Genomic DNA, 14,764 nt, shown 5'->3' with positions numbered 1-14,764 from the left:
GTTACAAATCTAACTCTGCAGGAGTAAATAATTGGTCGATTAGAGTTGGACTCCAATTAATGACAGTTTAATGAGTTTTGCATCCTTTGAATGATTTGTTTGAATGAGCCTGCTATCTTTGAAAGCAGACCCTAAACTACATTCTTAATCAGGACAGCTTGATAGAGGTCAATTCAACGATTTCTCTGCTTTTAAAAGCTTAGACTCTTCTGTTATCCAATTCCCTGGAATGACAGGCTGTTTGAATAAAGATGTGGGTACAACTCCAGTTCAGTTCCTCCACCCCACCCATTAATCTAAGAGCCACATGTTTAAGCCAGTGTTCCAGGGGAACCTGTAAACGACCACAGGAACAACTGATACAAGAGTTCAGGGATGCAGTTATGAAGAAATGAAAGAGGCAATGTAACCCCCGCATAGCGCAAACACTGCCCTCATAAACACTAGCCCCCAAAAAATAACACCTGAGGATAGAAATAAAATCTGAAAGGAAAATATTTGTCCACTCCAGTTATGGGTTATTGAGACGTAATTCTAAGGTCAAATACACCAAATAAACCATTCAATATCACACAAGCAAGGCCATGGCTGGGAACAGGACAGCACGCAACACATTGGTTTCTCACTTAAAACTGAGCTGACACAAAACCAGTAGTATCAGCCTTCACATCATCTCCAGAGTGACCTCAGAACCCCCTCTCACCTGATACCGCCCAGCCGGGTCGAGTCGGGTTTCATAGAAGTGGAGTGCTTCACCATCTTGTACATGGTCACCACCAGGAAGATGAGATTGAGCTGTCAAAACAGAGGCACAGCGAGGTTAACACACCACACTGGAGCACGGCATTCATTTCCTGGTATGAGCAGCAATGCACGTCGCCTACATTTCATGGTAACTTAGACCAAACCAGGGTGGTTCGTACACAAATAGGCAAATAAATGTAACTTCTTTATGATAGGGGGCAGCATTTTCACTTTTGGATGAATTGCGTGCCCATAGTGAACTGCCTCCTACTCTGTCCCAGATGCTAATATATGCATAGTATTATTGGATATAAAACACTCTGAAGTTTCTAAAACTGTTTGAATGATGTCTGTGAGTATAACAGAACTCATATGGCAGGCAAAAACCTGAGAAAAAATCCAAACAGGAAGTGAGAATTCTGAGACTGGTCAATGTTCAACTCATCGCCGATTAAATTCCCTGTAAGATATGGATCTGTTTGCACTTCCTACGCCTTCCACTAGATGTCAACAGTCTGTAGAACGTGGAATGAAGCCTCTAGTGTGATGTGGGGCCGGATGGGAGGTGTTTCAGTCATTGGTCTGGCAGAATGCCAGTTCCTAGTCACGCGCGTTCCTCATGATATCGCCTTGCGTTCCATAACTTCTACAGACATGAAGGAATGCTCCGGTTGGAACGTTATTGGATATATATGATAACAACATCCTGAAGATTGATTCTCTACTTAGTTTGACCAGTTTATTCGACCTGTTATATAACTTTTTGAAGTTTTCGTCTGAGTTTGCCTGCATCTGCGCGAGTGTTTGGACATGTGCACTAAACATGCTAGCAAAAGTAGCTACTTAGACATAAGTAATGGACATTATCGAACAAAACAACGATTTATTGTGGAACTAGGATTCCTGGGAGTGCATTCTGATGAAGATGATCAAAGGGAATATTTATGATGTAATTTCGTATTTCTGTTGACTCCAACATGGCGGAGAAATGTTGTTTTTATCTGAGTGCCGTCTCAGATTATTGCATGGTGTGCTTTTTACGTAAAGTTTTTTTGAAATCTGACACAGCGGTTGCATTAAGAACAAGTGTATCTTTAATTATATGTAAAACATGTATCTTTCATCAAAGTTTATGATGAGTATTTCTGTTATTTGACGTGGCTCTCTGCAATTTCTCTGGATATTTTGGAGGCATTTCTGAACATGGCGCCAATGTAAACCGAGATTTGTGGATAAAAATATGCACATTATCGAACAAAACATAAATGTATTGTGTAACATGATGTCCTATGAGTTTCGTCTGATGAAGATCATCAAAGGTTAGTGATTAATTTTATCTCTATTTCTGCTTTTTGTGACTACTATCTTTTGCTGGGAAAATGGCTGTGTTTTTCTGTGGCTATGTACTGAGCTAACATAATTGTTTGGTGTGCTTTCCCCGTAAATCCTTTTTGAAATCAAACATGTTGGCTGGATTCATTAATTTGGTGTCTTTCATGTGTGATTTCATGAAAGATTGATTTTTATAGTAATATATTTGAATTTGGCGCGCTACATTTTTTCTGGCTTTTGGCCAAGTGGGACGCTACCGTCCCACATATCCCAGAGAAGTTAACAAGCAGCATGTCGCCTACATGTTTAGTGACTCACTGAGATCATAAAATAATAACACATCAACATTATTGTGTTATACCAAGAGGGATATGAAACTTTCAATCTTTAAAACAGACTCCCAAAAGTGAGAATAGAGAGGTTGTAGCTTAGCTTTGGTCTCCAGCTCCACTAACACTGGCCATGATAAAGTGCCTCGAATGCCCCTTCCCACTCCTATGGCTGACGTAACGCACAACACCTCAGGCCTTGGCCAAGCAGACTGGTGCCAAACACGTGTTATTACTCATCACAGCACGGGAATGTTAATCTAATACAGCCTAAACAGAACAGAGAACGAGAGAGAGAGACCAGAACGCCATATTTTAGAAACAAAGGTCTGGAGCCAGGAAAAACAGCTCCATATTCTAAGCTATACATTCAGAAAGGTTTCCATGACTTCAGGATGTTTGTCTGTAAGCACAGGGAGGCCCACCGCCACCAGGGGAAGGGAGGGGATATGGGACATTAAAACCTCACTGAAAACAATTGTTCAGTAAATATTCTATCTTTTTATACTTCTATATATTTAGCATTTTCAGTTATTACAACATTCTCTATGAAAGAAAATGTTCAATGAAAGAAAATAAATGACAAAAACTGCCTGGGTTGGAAGGAACACAAAGCAATTCTGATCTAGCAGAGATACTGTCCCAAGATGATCAAATACAATATACTTGTGGGCTGAATTTTATGAAAGCTGTTCAGTATATAATCTCACTCTAAAACATGAATACACGAGACCAATATAGAGCCGTAGCTATATACATCCTTTTCAAATAGAAACCAATAACGTGGGTGAAAGAGGGAGAGGGCAGAGTTAGAGAGAGGGATAGAGGGAGAGACAGAGAGAGGGATAGAGGTAGAGAGAGAGGGATAGAGACAGAGAGAGCGAGAGAGAGGGCAGAGACAGAGAGAGGGATAGAGGGCGAGACAGAGAGAGGGATAGAGGGAGAGACAGAGAGAGTGATAGAGGTAGAGACAGAGAGAGGGATAGAGGTAGAGACAGAGAGAGGGATAGAGGTAGAGAGAAAGAGGGATAGAGGGAGAGACAGAGAGAGGGATAGAGGTAGAGAGAGAGGGATAGAGGGAGAGACAGAGAGAGGGATAGAGGTAGAGAGAGAGGGATAGAGGGAGAGAGAGCGAGAGAGAGGGCAGAGACAGAGATGTCAATAAAGTCAATTGAATTGAATTGAATTGAGAGGGATAGAGGGAGAGACAGAGAGAGGGATAGAGGGTGAGACAGAGAGAGGGATAGAGGGTGAGACAGAAAGAGGGATAGAGGTAGAGACAGAGATAGGGATAGAGGGAGAGACAGAGGGAGAGATAGAGAGAGAGAGAGAGAGAGGGATAGAGGGCAGAAACAGATAGAGGCATAGAGGGAGAGAGAGAGAGGGATAGAGGGAGAGACAGAGAGAGGGATAGAGGTAGAGAGAGAGAGGGATAGAGGGAGAGAGAGACCGAGAGAGAGGGCAGAGACAGAGAGAGGGATAGAGGGAGAGACAGAGAGAGGGATAGAGGTAGAGACAGAGAGAGGGATAGAGGTAGAGACAGAGAGAGGGATAGAGGGAGAGACAGAGATAGGGATAGAGGGAGAGACAGAGGGAGAGATAGAGAGAGAGACAGAGAGAGGCATAGAGGTAGAGACAGAGAGGGATAGAGGTAGAGACAGAGATAGGGATAGAGGGAGAGACAGAGAGAGACAGAGAGAGAGATAGAGGGAGAGACAGAGAGGGAGAGACAGAGAGAGGGATAGAGGGAGAGACAGAGAGAGGGATAGAGGGAGAGAGAGAGAGAAAGAGAGAAAGAGACAGAGAGAGGGATAGAGGGAGAGACAGAGAGAGGGATAGAGGTAGAGACAGAGAGAGGGATAGAGGGAGAGAGAGAGGGATAGAGGTAGAGACAGAGAGAGGGATAGAGGGAGAGAGAGAGATAGAGGGAGAGACAGAGAGAGGGATAGAGGGAGAGACAGAGAGAGGGATAGAGGTAGAGACAGAGATAGAGATAGGGATAGAGGGAGAGACAGAGAGAGAGATAGAGGGAGAGACAGAGAGAGGGATAGAGGGAGAGACAGAGAGAGGGATAGAGGTAGAGACAGAGAGAGAGACAGAGGGATAGACAGAGGGATAGAGGTAGAGAGAGAGATAGAGGTAGAGAGAGAGAGAGGGATAGAGGTAGAGAGAGAGAGGGATAGAGGTAGAGAGAGAGAGGGATAGAGGTAGAGACAGAGAGAGGGATAGAGGTAGAGACAGAGAGAGGGATAGAGGTAGAGACAGAGATAAGGATAGAGGTAGAGACAGAGAGAGAGATAGAGGTAGAGACAGAGAGAGAGATAGAGGTAGAGACAGAGAGAGGGAGAGATGGAGAGAGATAGAGGTAGACAGAGAAAGGGAGAGATGGAGAGAGGGATAGTGGTAGAGACAGAGAGAGGGATAGAGGGAGAGACAGAGAGAGGGATAGAGGGAGAGACAGAGGGAAAGATAGAGGTAGAGAGACAGAGAGAGAGATAGAGGTAGAGAGAGAGAGAGGTAGAGAGAGAGAGAGATAGAGGTAGAGAGACAGAGAGAGAGATAGAGGTAGAGAGAGCGAGATAGAGAGAGAGAGATAGAGAGAGAGAGAGGTAGAGAGAGAGAGAGAGAGAGAGAGAGAGAGAGAGAGAGAGAGAGAGAGAGAGAGAGAGGGATAGAGGTAGAGAGAAAGAGAGGGATAGAGGTAGAGAGAGAGAGGGATAGAGGTAGAGAGAGAGAGAGAGATAGAGGTAGAGACAGAGAGAGAGAGAGAGAGAGGTAGAGAGAGAGATAGAGGTAGAGAGAGAGAGAGAATAGAGGTAGAGATAGATAGAGGTAGAGACAGAGAGAGAGATAGAGGTAGAGACAGAGAGAGGGAGAGATGGAGAGAGATAGAGGTAGACAGAGAAAGGGAGAGATGGAGAGATAGAGGTAGAGAGAGAGAGAGGGATAGAGGTAGAGAGAGAGAGAGAGAGAGAGGGATAGAGGTAGAGAGAGAGAGGGATAGAGGTAGAGAGAGAGAGAGGGATAGAGGGAGAGACAGAGAGAGAGATAGAGGTAGAGAGAGAGAGGGATAGAGGGAGAGACAGAGAGAGGGAGAGATGGAGAGAGATAGAGGTAGACAGAGAGAGGGAGAGATGGAGAGAGGGATAGAGGTAGACAGAGAGAGAGAGATGGAGAGACAGAGAGAGAGAGATAGAGGTAGACAGAGAGAGGGAGAGATGGAGAGACAGAGAGAGATAGAGGTAGAGACGGAGAGAGAGATAGAGGTAGAGACAGAGAGAGAGACAGAGAGAGAGACAGAGACAGAGACAGAGAGAGAGAGAGAGAGATAGATAGAGGTAGACAGAGAGAGGGAGAGATGGAGAGAGGGATAGAGGTAGAGAGACAGAGAGAGAGAGATAGACAGAGAGAGGGAGAGATGGAGAGAGGGATAGAGGTAGAGAGACAGAGAGAGAGAGATAGATAGAGGTAGACAGAGAGAGGGAGAGATGGAGAGACAGAGAGAGGGAGAGAGGGATTTTAGATCAAAAGTGATGTTTTGTCTCCTAGCCACCAGGGCTGATTTAGGTCTGCATGAGTCTAGTGGTTGGAGATGCATTTAACACAGCCGCCAGTGATGACACAGATCTGATGAGACAGGCAGTCAGGCAGAGAAGCAGGCAGAGGCAGCTTAGGGCTGGCTCAACTACCGTATAACCGACTGTTATGGATGAAGAGCGTCAGGAAAATAATAACTGTCATAACCGTTTAAAAAATATATATTTTTACATGGCATTTTTTGTAATGTCAGTTGAGTTGAATCAACAAATCACAGCACACATTTTAGCATATCATTTACTAGCTGCCAGTCCACCCATTACTCCATCATTGACTTGAAAGGGGACGCCCATTCTATTCATTCAGTTTCTATGGCAGCAAATGCAATCAGGAGCAGAGAGCAGAAAATGTGCGTTAAAAAAATTATAACCGGTTATTGAGGTCACCACGGTCATTTGGCTGGCCAATTACCGTCAAATAAAGTTCCATGACCGCCACAGCCCTAAGGCAAGCAGAGAGGCAGGCAGAGAGGCAAGCAGAGGCAGGCAGAGAGGCAGGCAGAGAGGCAGGCAGAGAGGTAGGCAGAGAGGCAGGCAGAGAGGCAGGCAGAGAGGGAGGAAGAGAGGTAGGCAGAGAGGCAGGCAGAGAGGCAGGCAGAGAGGCAGGCAGAGAGGTAGGCAGAGAGGCAGGCAGAGAGGAAGGAAGAGAGGTAGGCAGAGAGGCAGGCAGAGAGGCAGGCAGAGAGGCAGGCAGAGAGGTAGGCAGAGAGGCAGGCAGAGAGGCAGGCAGAGAGGCAGGCAGAGAGGCAGGCAGAGAGGCAGGCAGAGAGGTAGGCAGAGAGGTAGGCAGAGAGGCAGGCAGAGAGGCAGGCAGAGAGGCAGGCAGAGAGGCAGGCAGAGAGGTAGGCAGAGAGGCAGGCAGAGAGGCAGGCAGAGAGGAAGGAAGAGAGGTAGGCAGAGAGGCAGGCAGAGAGGCAGGCAGAGAGGCAGGCAGAGAGGTAGGCAGAGAGGCAGGCAGAGAGGCAGGCAGAGAGGCAGGCAGAGGCAGGCAGAGAGGCAGGCAGAGAGGCAGGCAGAGAGGCAGGCAGAGAGGCAAGCAGAGGCAGGCAGAGAGGCAGGCAGAGAGGCAGGCAGAGGCAGGCAGAGAGGCAGGCAGAGAGGCAGGCAGGCACTGAACTGTACATGTCCTTGCTTCTCCCCGCACCCCACCCTCTACGGACTCTCTGCTCTGCACTACCCATTACCTCCTCACAAAACACACCACCAAAACCACAACACCCTTTCCCTTATGTATCTATGCACAGTATGTGAGTGTGTATGTGCTGTATAAACACAGTATGTACACATATACACATGTTTTCTGTGTGAATAATACAAATGTACGGTACCAGTCAAAAGTTTGGACACACCTACTGATTCCAGGGTTTTTCTTTATTTTCACCATTTACTACATTGTAGAATAATAGTGAAGACATCAAAACAATGAAATAACACATATGGAATTATGTAGTAACCAAAAAAGCGTTAAACAAATCAAAATATATTGTATATTTGAGATTCTTCCAAGCCGCTTTGCACACTCTTGGCATTCTCTCAACCAGCTTCATGAGGTGGTCACCTGGAATGCATTCTAATTAACAGCCTTGTTAAAAGTTAATTTGTGGAATTTCCATCCTTCTCAAAGTGTTTGAGCCAATCAGTTGTGTTGTGACAAGATAGTGGTGATATACAGAATATAGCCCTATTTGGTAAAATACCAAGTCCATACTATGGCAAGAACAGCTTAAATAGGCAAAGAGAAATGACAGCACATCATTACTTTAAGACATGAAGGTCAGTCAATCTGGAAAATGTAAAGAACTTTCTTCAAGTGCAGTCGCAAAAACCATCAAGCGTTATGATGAAACTGGCTCTCATGAGGACTGCCACAGGAAAGGAAGACCCAGAGTTACCTCTGCTGCAGAGGATAAGTTCATTAGAGTTACCAGCCTCAGAAATTGCAGCCCAAATAAATGCTTCACAGAGTTCAGGTAACAGACACATCTCAACATCAACTGTTCATAGGAGACTGCGTGAATCAGGAATTCAAGGTCGAATTGCTGCAAAGAAACCACTACTAAAAGGACACCAATAAGAAGAAGAGACTTGCAAGAAACACCAGCAATGGACATTAGACCGGTAGAAATCTGTTGTTTGGTCTGATGAGTCCAAATTTGACATTTTTGGTTCCAACCCCTGTGTCTATGTGAGATGCAAAGTAGGTGAATGGATGATATCTGGATGTGTGGTTCCCACGTGAAGCATGGAGGAGGAGGTGTGATGGAGTGGGGGTGCTTTGCTGGTGACACTGTCAGTGATTTATTTAGAATTCAAGGCACACTTAACCAGCATGGCTACCACAGATTCTGCAGCAATACACCATCCTATCTGGTTTGCTCTTAGTGGGACTATAATTAGTTTTTCTACAGGACAACGACCCAACACATCTTCAGGCTGTTTATGGGCAATTTGACCAAGAAGGAGAGTGATGGAGTGCTGTATCAGATGACCTGGCCTCCACAATCACCCGACCTCAACCCAATTGAGATGGTTGGGGATGAGTTGGACCGCAGAGTGAAGGAAAAGCAGCCAACAAGTGCTCAGCATATGTGGGAACTCCTTCAAGACTGTTGGAAAAGCATTCCAGGTGAAGCTGGTTAAGAGAATGCCAAGAGTGTTCAAATCTGTCATAATGGCAAAGGGTGGCTACTGTGAAGAATCTAAAATACATTTAGATTTGTTTAACACTTTTTTGGTTACTACACGATTCCATGTGTGGTATTTCATAGTTATGATGTCTTCACTATTATTCTACAATGTAGAAAATAGTAAAAATAAAGAAAAACGCCTGAATGAGTAGGTGTCCAAACTTTTTACTGGTACTGTATGTGCATGCATGGGTGTGTGTACGTGTGTGTGAACTCCATGCAGCCTGCATACATTTTTTAGAGGTGAGGATGGAGATGTCCATACGACGGGATTGGCTGGGGACGTGCCATGATCCTCGGGAGGGCCAGGGGGTTATGGGTAATGGCTGTCTGGCCCACCCACTCATTATTTCCATGTTCAACCCTGAGCAAATGACCTTCATGCCTGAGATTGTCTCTCCTCCTCCTCAGACAACTGACAGTGTATGAAGGCGAGAACCTCAACTATTTCCACCAAACAAACAGCTAAGCTGATGAATGCTGCTGCTCACTAGACTAGACACATTTCATAGGATTTTACAGCTGAATGACTGCTGATGTCCTCATGTCAGCTATAATGGACCACTTTCCTTTCAAGCAACTTGATCAGCAAAAGCAATAGCTAAGTGACCAGGCGAGACAGAAAAACAAAAAAATCCATTAACTTTTCCCCCATTCACATTACTTTGTGGAAAACACAAATAAATGTAACAGACTATACCAACATAGTAACAGACGTAGGCAGAGACACAGACACCAACATAGTAACAGACGTAGGCAGACACACACACACACAGATACCAACATAGTAACAGACTTAGTCAGAGACACAGACACTCAAGCCCATACTGTATGGATAATGCACATATACCTGATTTTCATGCCATCATAGCCACACACACATCCCATAAAGTATAATGTGGCTTACCATGATAATGAAGGTGACAGGTCCTATGAAGCTCCAAATGAAGTGGTTATCCACCCTCAGCCAGCAGCTGCAATGGAACACATCATGTGATCATGTGATCGACATCCCTCAAGAGCAAATTATCTATTCTGTCTCCCCCACTGTGACTGCAACACCTCTGCATTTTCTACACTCTAAAAACACAGCAGCATTTGTCACAATGTATCCTACTGATCAGTAGCCAGCCTGGCTTCTAGACTAGATAGATGACATGATGATATAGTTACTACAGCAATAGAATAGTGATTGTCCTTCTGGACCACAGAGAGAACCTGACCTTGAACACATTCTGGCTGTGAGCCATACAACAGCACTGGTATTGCATTCATGACTTCAGAGTCTGCCAATGTCTACAATTGAGAGAGCAGTCTGGCTATACTTTTGACTCTAAACACAGTCAAAACGTACGCACAAATAGTTCCAACAAGATTTGTGCTGAAGCTACTGTATGTATTATCAGATAATATGTTCATTCAAATGCAGGGAGCGCTGCACTACAGCCCCAAATGTAAAAAGAATACCCAATTTACATAACTCCCTCTGGAAAAAGAAAAGCCTACGACAAATCATATGGCTTGTTTCTTGGATAAAGGCCACTGGAGAAGAAAAGTTTAAAGAATTAAGGTCAAGAGAGAAAAAATAGCTCATGTGCACACAGAGAACACACCAGACCAGAGCAACCAACCAGCCAGACAACTCATTAATGTAGTGGTTTTGCTCACAGCTTTCCTCTATGACAGGGTGTACATTTGCCAGGAGGCAGAGGGAGAGGCAGTGGGAGACTGGGGCCTGTGATGTAGCTCTCATTAGCAATATATCTATCTATGTGCGAAGAAAGGGAGTCTTGATCTGGAGCTGGCTGGCCTGGGAGACCTGATGCTCTCTGCACCAAGAAAGGAAGATGGATACTGTTGAATGATCCCGCAGTTTTATTGTGCAACGTTTCCACCCCAAGGTCAACATCTGAAGAGGGTATCTATCCTTATTTCTATCTTTCTTGACATTACTTTTCGTACCCTGCACCTGACGGTTACTGGACGCACGGACACTACTTCTTAACTACTGCATTTTGCACCAAGAACACAAAGAAAAGGTCTACAGATGAGATAAGATGTTACTTACGCTCTCGGTGTCCCGTAGCTGCGGTAGTCGATGGCGGCCGAGATTCCCACCACCACGGCGGGAAAGAGGTATCCTGAGGCGTAATAGTACTTCCTGCGGGAGAACTCACTCTCAAACACCTCAACCAGCATGAGGTAGAGCTGCACGCCCTCCAGGCACATCCAGGCAAACGCCGCGAGGAAGAAGAAATGAAGAACGACCGCAATGATGGAACACACCAGCTGGGATGGGGACACATTTAAAGGTTACACATACAGCGGTAAAGGGACAGTGGCATTGAAGCTGCATTGAGACAAGGGAAGTTAAAGTAGGCATAGATAACTGGAACATATTCCCTGGGAACACAATGATAGTTAGCCAAAATAACTGTGCATCGAAGCCCACTCCGATCCATGTGTACACTCTGGGGGCATCCGCACTCCTTACCTTTGGTTCAGTCATATTGATGCCCACAAGAAAGACCAGCTCAGCAATGAAAAGGTTGAGGCAGAGGTTCTTGTGGATGGTGTTGCGGTCGCTCTGAAGGCCCCTGAAGAAGCAGAAGGTGAAGAGGCTGATGGCCAGACACACCAGCGACACAGCGATTCCCATCCGGGTTATCACCGTCAGCAGCAGCTCATGGACACTCCCCTCTGCCTGGAGGACAAAACAGAGAGACACAAACCGCCGGAGTTAGAACCAATAACTTGGCGGATCTAAGACCTAACATGACAATGGGATTAGAACCAACAACCTGCCGGATGTACCTAAACACAAGGGGTGGTTAGACCTAATAAGCTTTTTTGTTGTTGTGAAGACTTTTTTATCTTATTCAAATGTTCAGGGAAGTGGCCTGAGTAGGAAGACAGAGACAACGCTATCTAATACTGTACCACCGCCACCTTCCTTTCTCAGGCCACTTTAAACTAATGCCGTTCCCAACATTTATCAGTATATGCTATATTTTTTTATCTTTATTTATTTACTAGGCAAGTCAGTTAAGAACCAATTCTTATTTTCAATGTCATCCTAGGAACAGTGGGTTAACTGCCTTGTTCAGGGGCAGAACGACAGATATGTACCTTGTCAGCTCGGGGATTCGATCTTGCAACCTTTCGGTTACTAGTCCAACGCTCTAACCACTAGGCTACGCTTCCGCCCCATATAATCTTAAGTAAATCCAATAACCTGGTAAAATGTACCATGACATAATGTACCATGTAAGATCATGGAGCTAATATGATTTCATGACATATACAGATATTTATAAAGGGATTTAACTCAACATCTAGCTGAACCAATCAGAAACACGAGGCAACACAGGAGGGAGGGTTTAGACCCAATAGCCTGCCGGAAAACATAAAACATGACAGACTTCATGTCCCCATCAATGAACCTTGACATAATATGAATGTCCTGGCTCACTGAGGGTTTGAAAACTCAACATCTACTGTAGGAAACAGATGACATGCCCTGCCAATGTAAAGTCCTTAGTAAGCGGTCACAAAGGCGCGACATGTTATAACATATATTGGGGGAATCGCTCTGTGAAGGGATGACATTATAAAATATAGTGTGGGATCACTCTGTGAAGGGCTGATTAAAGTGTGTGTCACAACCCATGAAAATGAACACATTTCAACGTAGTCTACAACCATATGAAAAAAAATAGAAGGCTTCACCATACAGAATATCACTCAGGGACAGTGGTCTGAACATGAGGGAATGCGTTCCGTGATTTGAGTCATTTTATTGAGGGCAGGCCAGGAGGAGTTGTAGTTGAGGTGTAGGGCTGGTGTGACGGGAAGACCTAGCTCAGGGACTCTGGTTTCTCCTTGTGGTGAAGGGTTGTAAGGTTCGGGGTTTGCGAAGGGAAGAGTTCATGAGTCGGGACATGTTATTATATAAACCACAAACTTATGTTCCACGTTTATTACTGGGTAGATGCTTGCAGCACATTATATTTATCATAAATTGGATTGTAATTGCATTTTGCATGCAAATGGATCTCACCTACTTCATGTCGTTGAGTGGAAATGCAAATTAAAGAAGCTTGATGCAGGGCCGCCGTGTACGTTTCCCTGTGTATGATTCCAGCAGACGTGCATGTGCGTGAAGGCTATTAGTCACGGACCATAGGTAAAATGTAATTTATTTCCAATAATGTTTCAGCTAGCTCTCACTACAGTATCTTATGCCTGCGATCTCTTGCTTTTTTGCTCACGGCAAAGTAAGTGACAGCCTCCTTCCGTTTCTCTCCACATACATTAACTAACCACATTCCTCACCTCAACTCCCATCCCTCCAACAACCCCCCCCCGCATACATACTGTACAGTACATACAATGAGGGGGATGGGGCAGATTCACTAGTGTCCTTAAATCCCAAATCAACCCCTAGCCCCTACCCCCTAGAGCAGGGATGGGCAACTTTGATGGGGGTGGGGGCCATAAAAAATCAACTCATCATGAGGGGCCACAGTGGCTCTCGGGTCTGGGTACCCACATCCATACCCACACTTGCAGTCAGAGGCGGTCCTAGCCTTTTGGGGGCCTTAAGAAACATTTTGCTGGCAATTCTAGACATTTTGTCATTTGGCGCAGATAAGGGTTTGCAATTTTATAACTAATTTCATGCAATTCTACTCATTTTGCCATGGGGCGGAGACAAAAATGTGCAGTTTTACAGCTAATTTCCTGCATTTCTACACACTTTGCCATAGGGTTGAGAGAAATGTTTGCAGCTCTTAATATAGAAAAAGAAAAACTTAGACGCGCTACCAAATTACAAAATCGCACCTGTATTCTACTATTCTAACTCTCAACAGTAATTTGAGACCCCGACTGAATTAAATCGTTTTTTGTATTGATCGGCGGGCCTACAATGGTCGTCAGTTGCCCATCCCTGCCCTAGAGACTTATGTATATCTAATAGGATTGGATGGGTATCCACAATATGGTTACTGTTCCACAGATGACGAGAATGGTGGACATTCCACCATATTTGTTACACATACAGTTTCAGTCAAAAGTTTAGACACACCTACTCATTCAATGGTTTTCTTTCTTTTTACAATTTTCTACATTGTAGAATAATAGTGAAGACATCAAAACTATTAAATAACACATATGGAATCATATAGTAACCAAAAAAGTGTTCAAACAAATCAAAATATATTTTATATTTAGATTATTCAAAGTGGCCACGCTTTGCCATAATGACAGCTTTGCACACTCTTGGTATTCTCTCAACCAGCTTCATGAGGTAGTCACCTGGAATGCATTTCAATTAACAGGTGTGCCTTGTTTAAAGTTAATTTGTGGAATTTCTTTCCTTCTTTATGTGTTTGAGTCAATCAGTCGTGTTGTGACAAGGTAGTGGTGGTGAGAGAACGTCAAAACTGTGCAAAACTGTCATCAAGGCAAAGGGTGGCTACTTTGAAGAATATAAAATATAAAATGTATTTTGATTTGTTTAACAATTTTTTGGTTACTACATGATTCCATATGTGTTATTTCATAGCGTTGATGTCTTCACTATTATTCTACAATGTAGAAAATCATACAAATAAAGAAAAACCCTTGAATGTGTCGGTGTGTCTAAACTTTTGACTGGAACTGTATACAATCCTCTCTGATCTACACAAGTGTCTAGGGGGTTAGTGGATAGCTAGGGGATGGTTTGAACCAGCCCCTCACCATGTTCCCTAGATGGGAACATGCATACATATTACATCCATCAGTGGAGTCCAACCCCGGCATGATAGAACCCATTGAGGGCCACTCACCACATTCCCTCTATGGGCCATTAGGATGGCGAAGTTGGTCAGGTGACTACAGGAACAGGTGGTGTGGCTCTTGTTGGTGTCCAGGAGCTTACAGCCCTGAGTGGACCAGTAGCCTATCATACTCCTCTCAGAGTAGTTCCAGAACGAGCAGTTGGGGTTGTAGTAGTGCTCCTTCTACAGAGCAGGACATTAAGAAATAAGAACATTGTTTCAAACAACTAGTTAACAGTTGGGGTTGTAGA

General features: G+C 44.5%; 1 protein-coding gene across 9 annotated transcripts in view; it reads right to left on the bottom strand.

Annotated features, from left to right (window-relative positions):
- LOC139550625 (adhesion G protein-coupled receptor L2-like) overlaps positions 1-14,764 on the bottom strand; it is a 132,533-nt gene that overhangs the window by 13,449 nt on the left and 104,320 nt on the right. For all 9 annotated transcript variants that reach the window (XR_011670095.1, XM_071361632.1, XM_071361633.1 and 6 more), the window contains 5 exons: positions 14,523-14,696; positions 11,183-11,392; positions 10,757-10,977; positions 9,596-9,662; positions 704-795 (listed from right to left, as the gene is read on the bottom strand). Coding sequence is in view for 8 of the 9 variants with exons in the window: in XM_071361632.1 (XP_071217733.1) it covers positions 704-795; positions 9,596-9,662; positions 10,757-10,977; positions 11,183-11,392; positions 14,523-14,696 (764 nt within the window). In the remaining variant the exon portion in view is untranslated. The remainder of the gene's footprint in view (positions 1-703; positions 796-9,595; positions 9,663-10,756; positions 10,978-11,182; positions 11,393-14,522; positions 14,697-14,764) is intronic.

This window comes from Salvelinus alpinus, chromosome 23 (genome assembly GCF_045679555.1).
Source record: "Salvelinus alpinus chromosome 23, SLU_Salpinus.1, whole genome shotgun sequence".
Lineage (NCBI taxonomy): Eukaryota > Metazoa > Chordata > Actinopteri > Salmoniformes > Salmonidae > Salvelinus > Salvelinus alpinus.
Note: the sequence above shows the minus strand (reverse complement) of the source record. Positions and strands in the feature narration are given on the sequence as shown.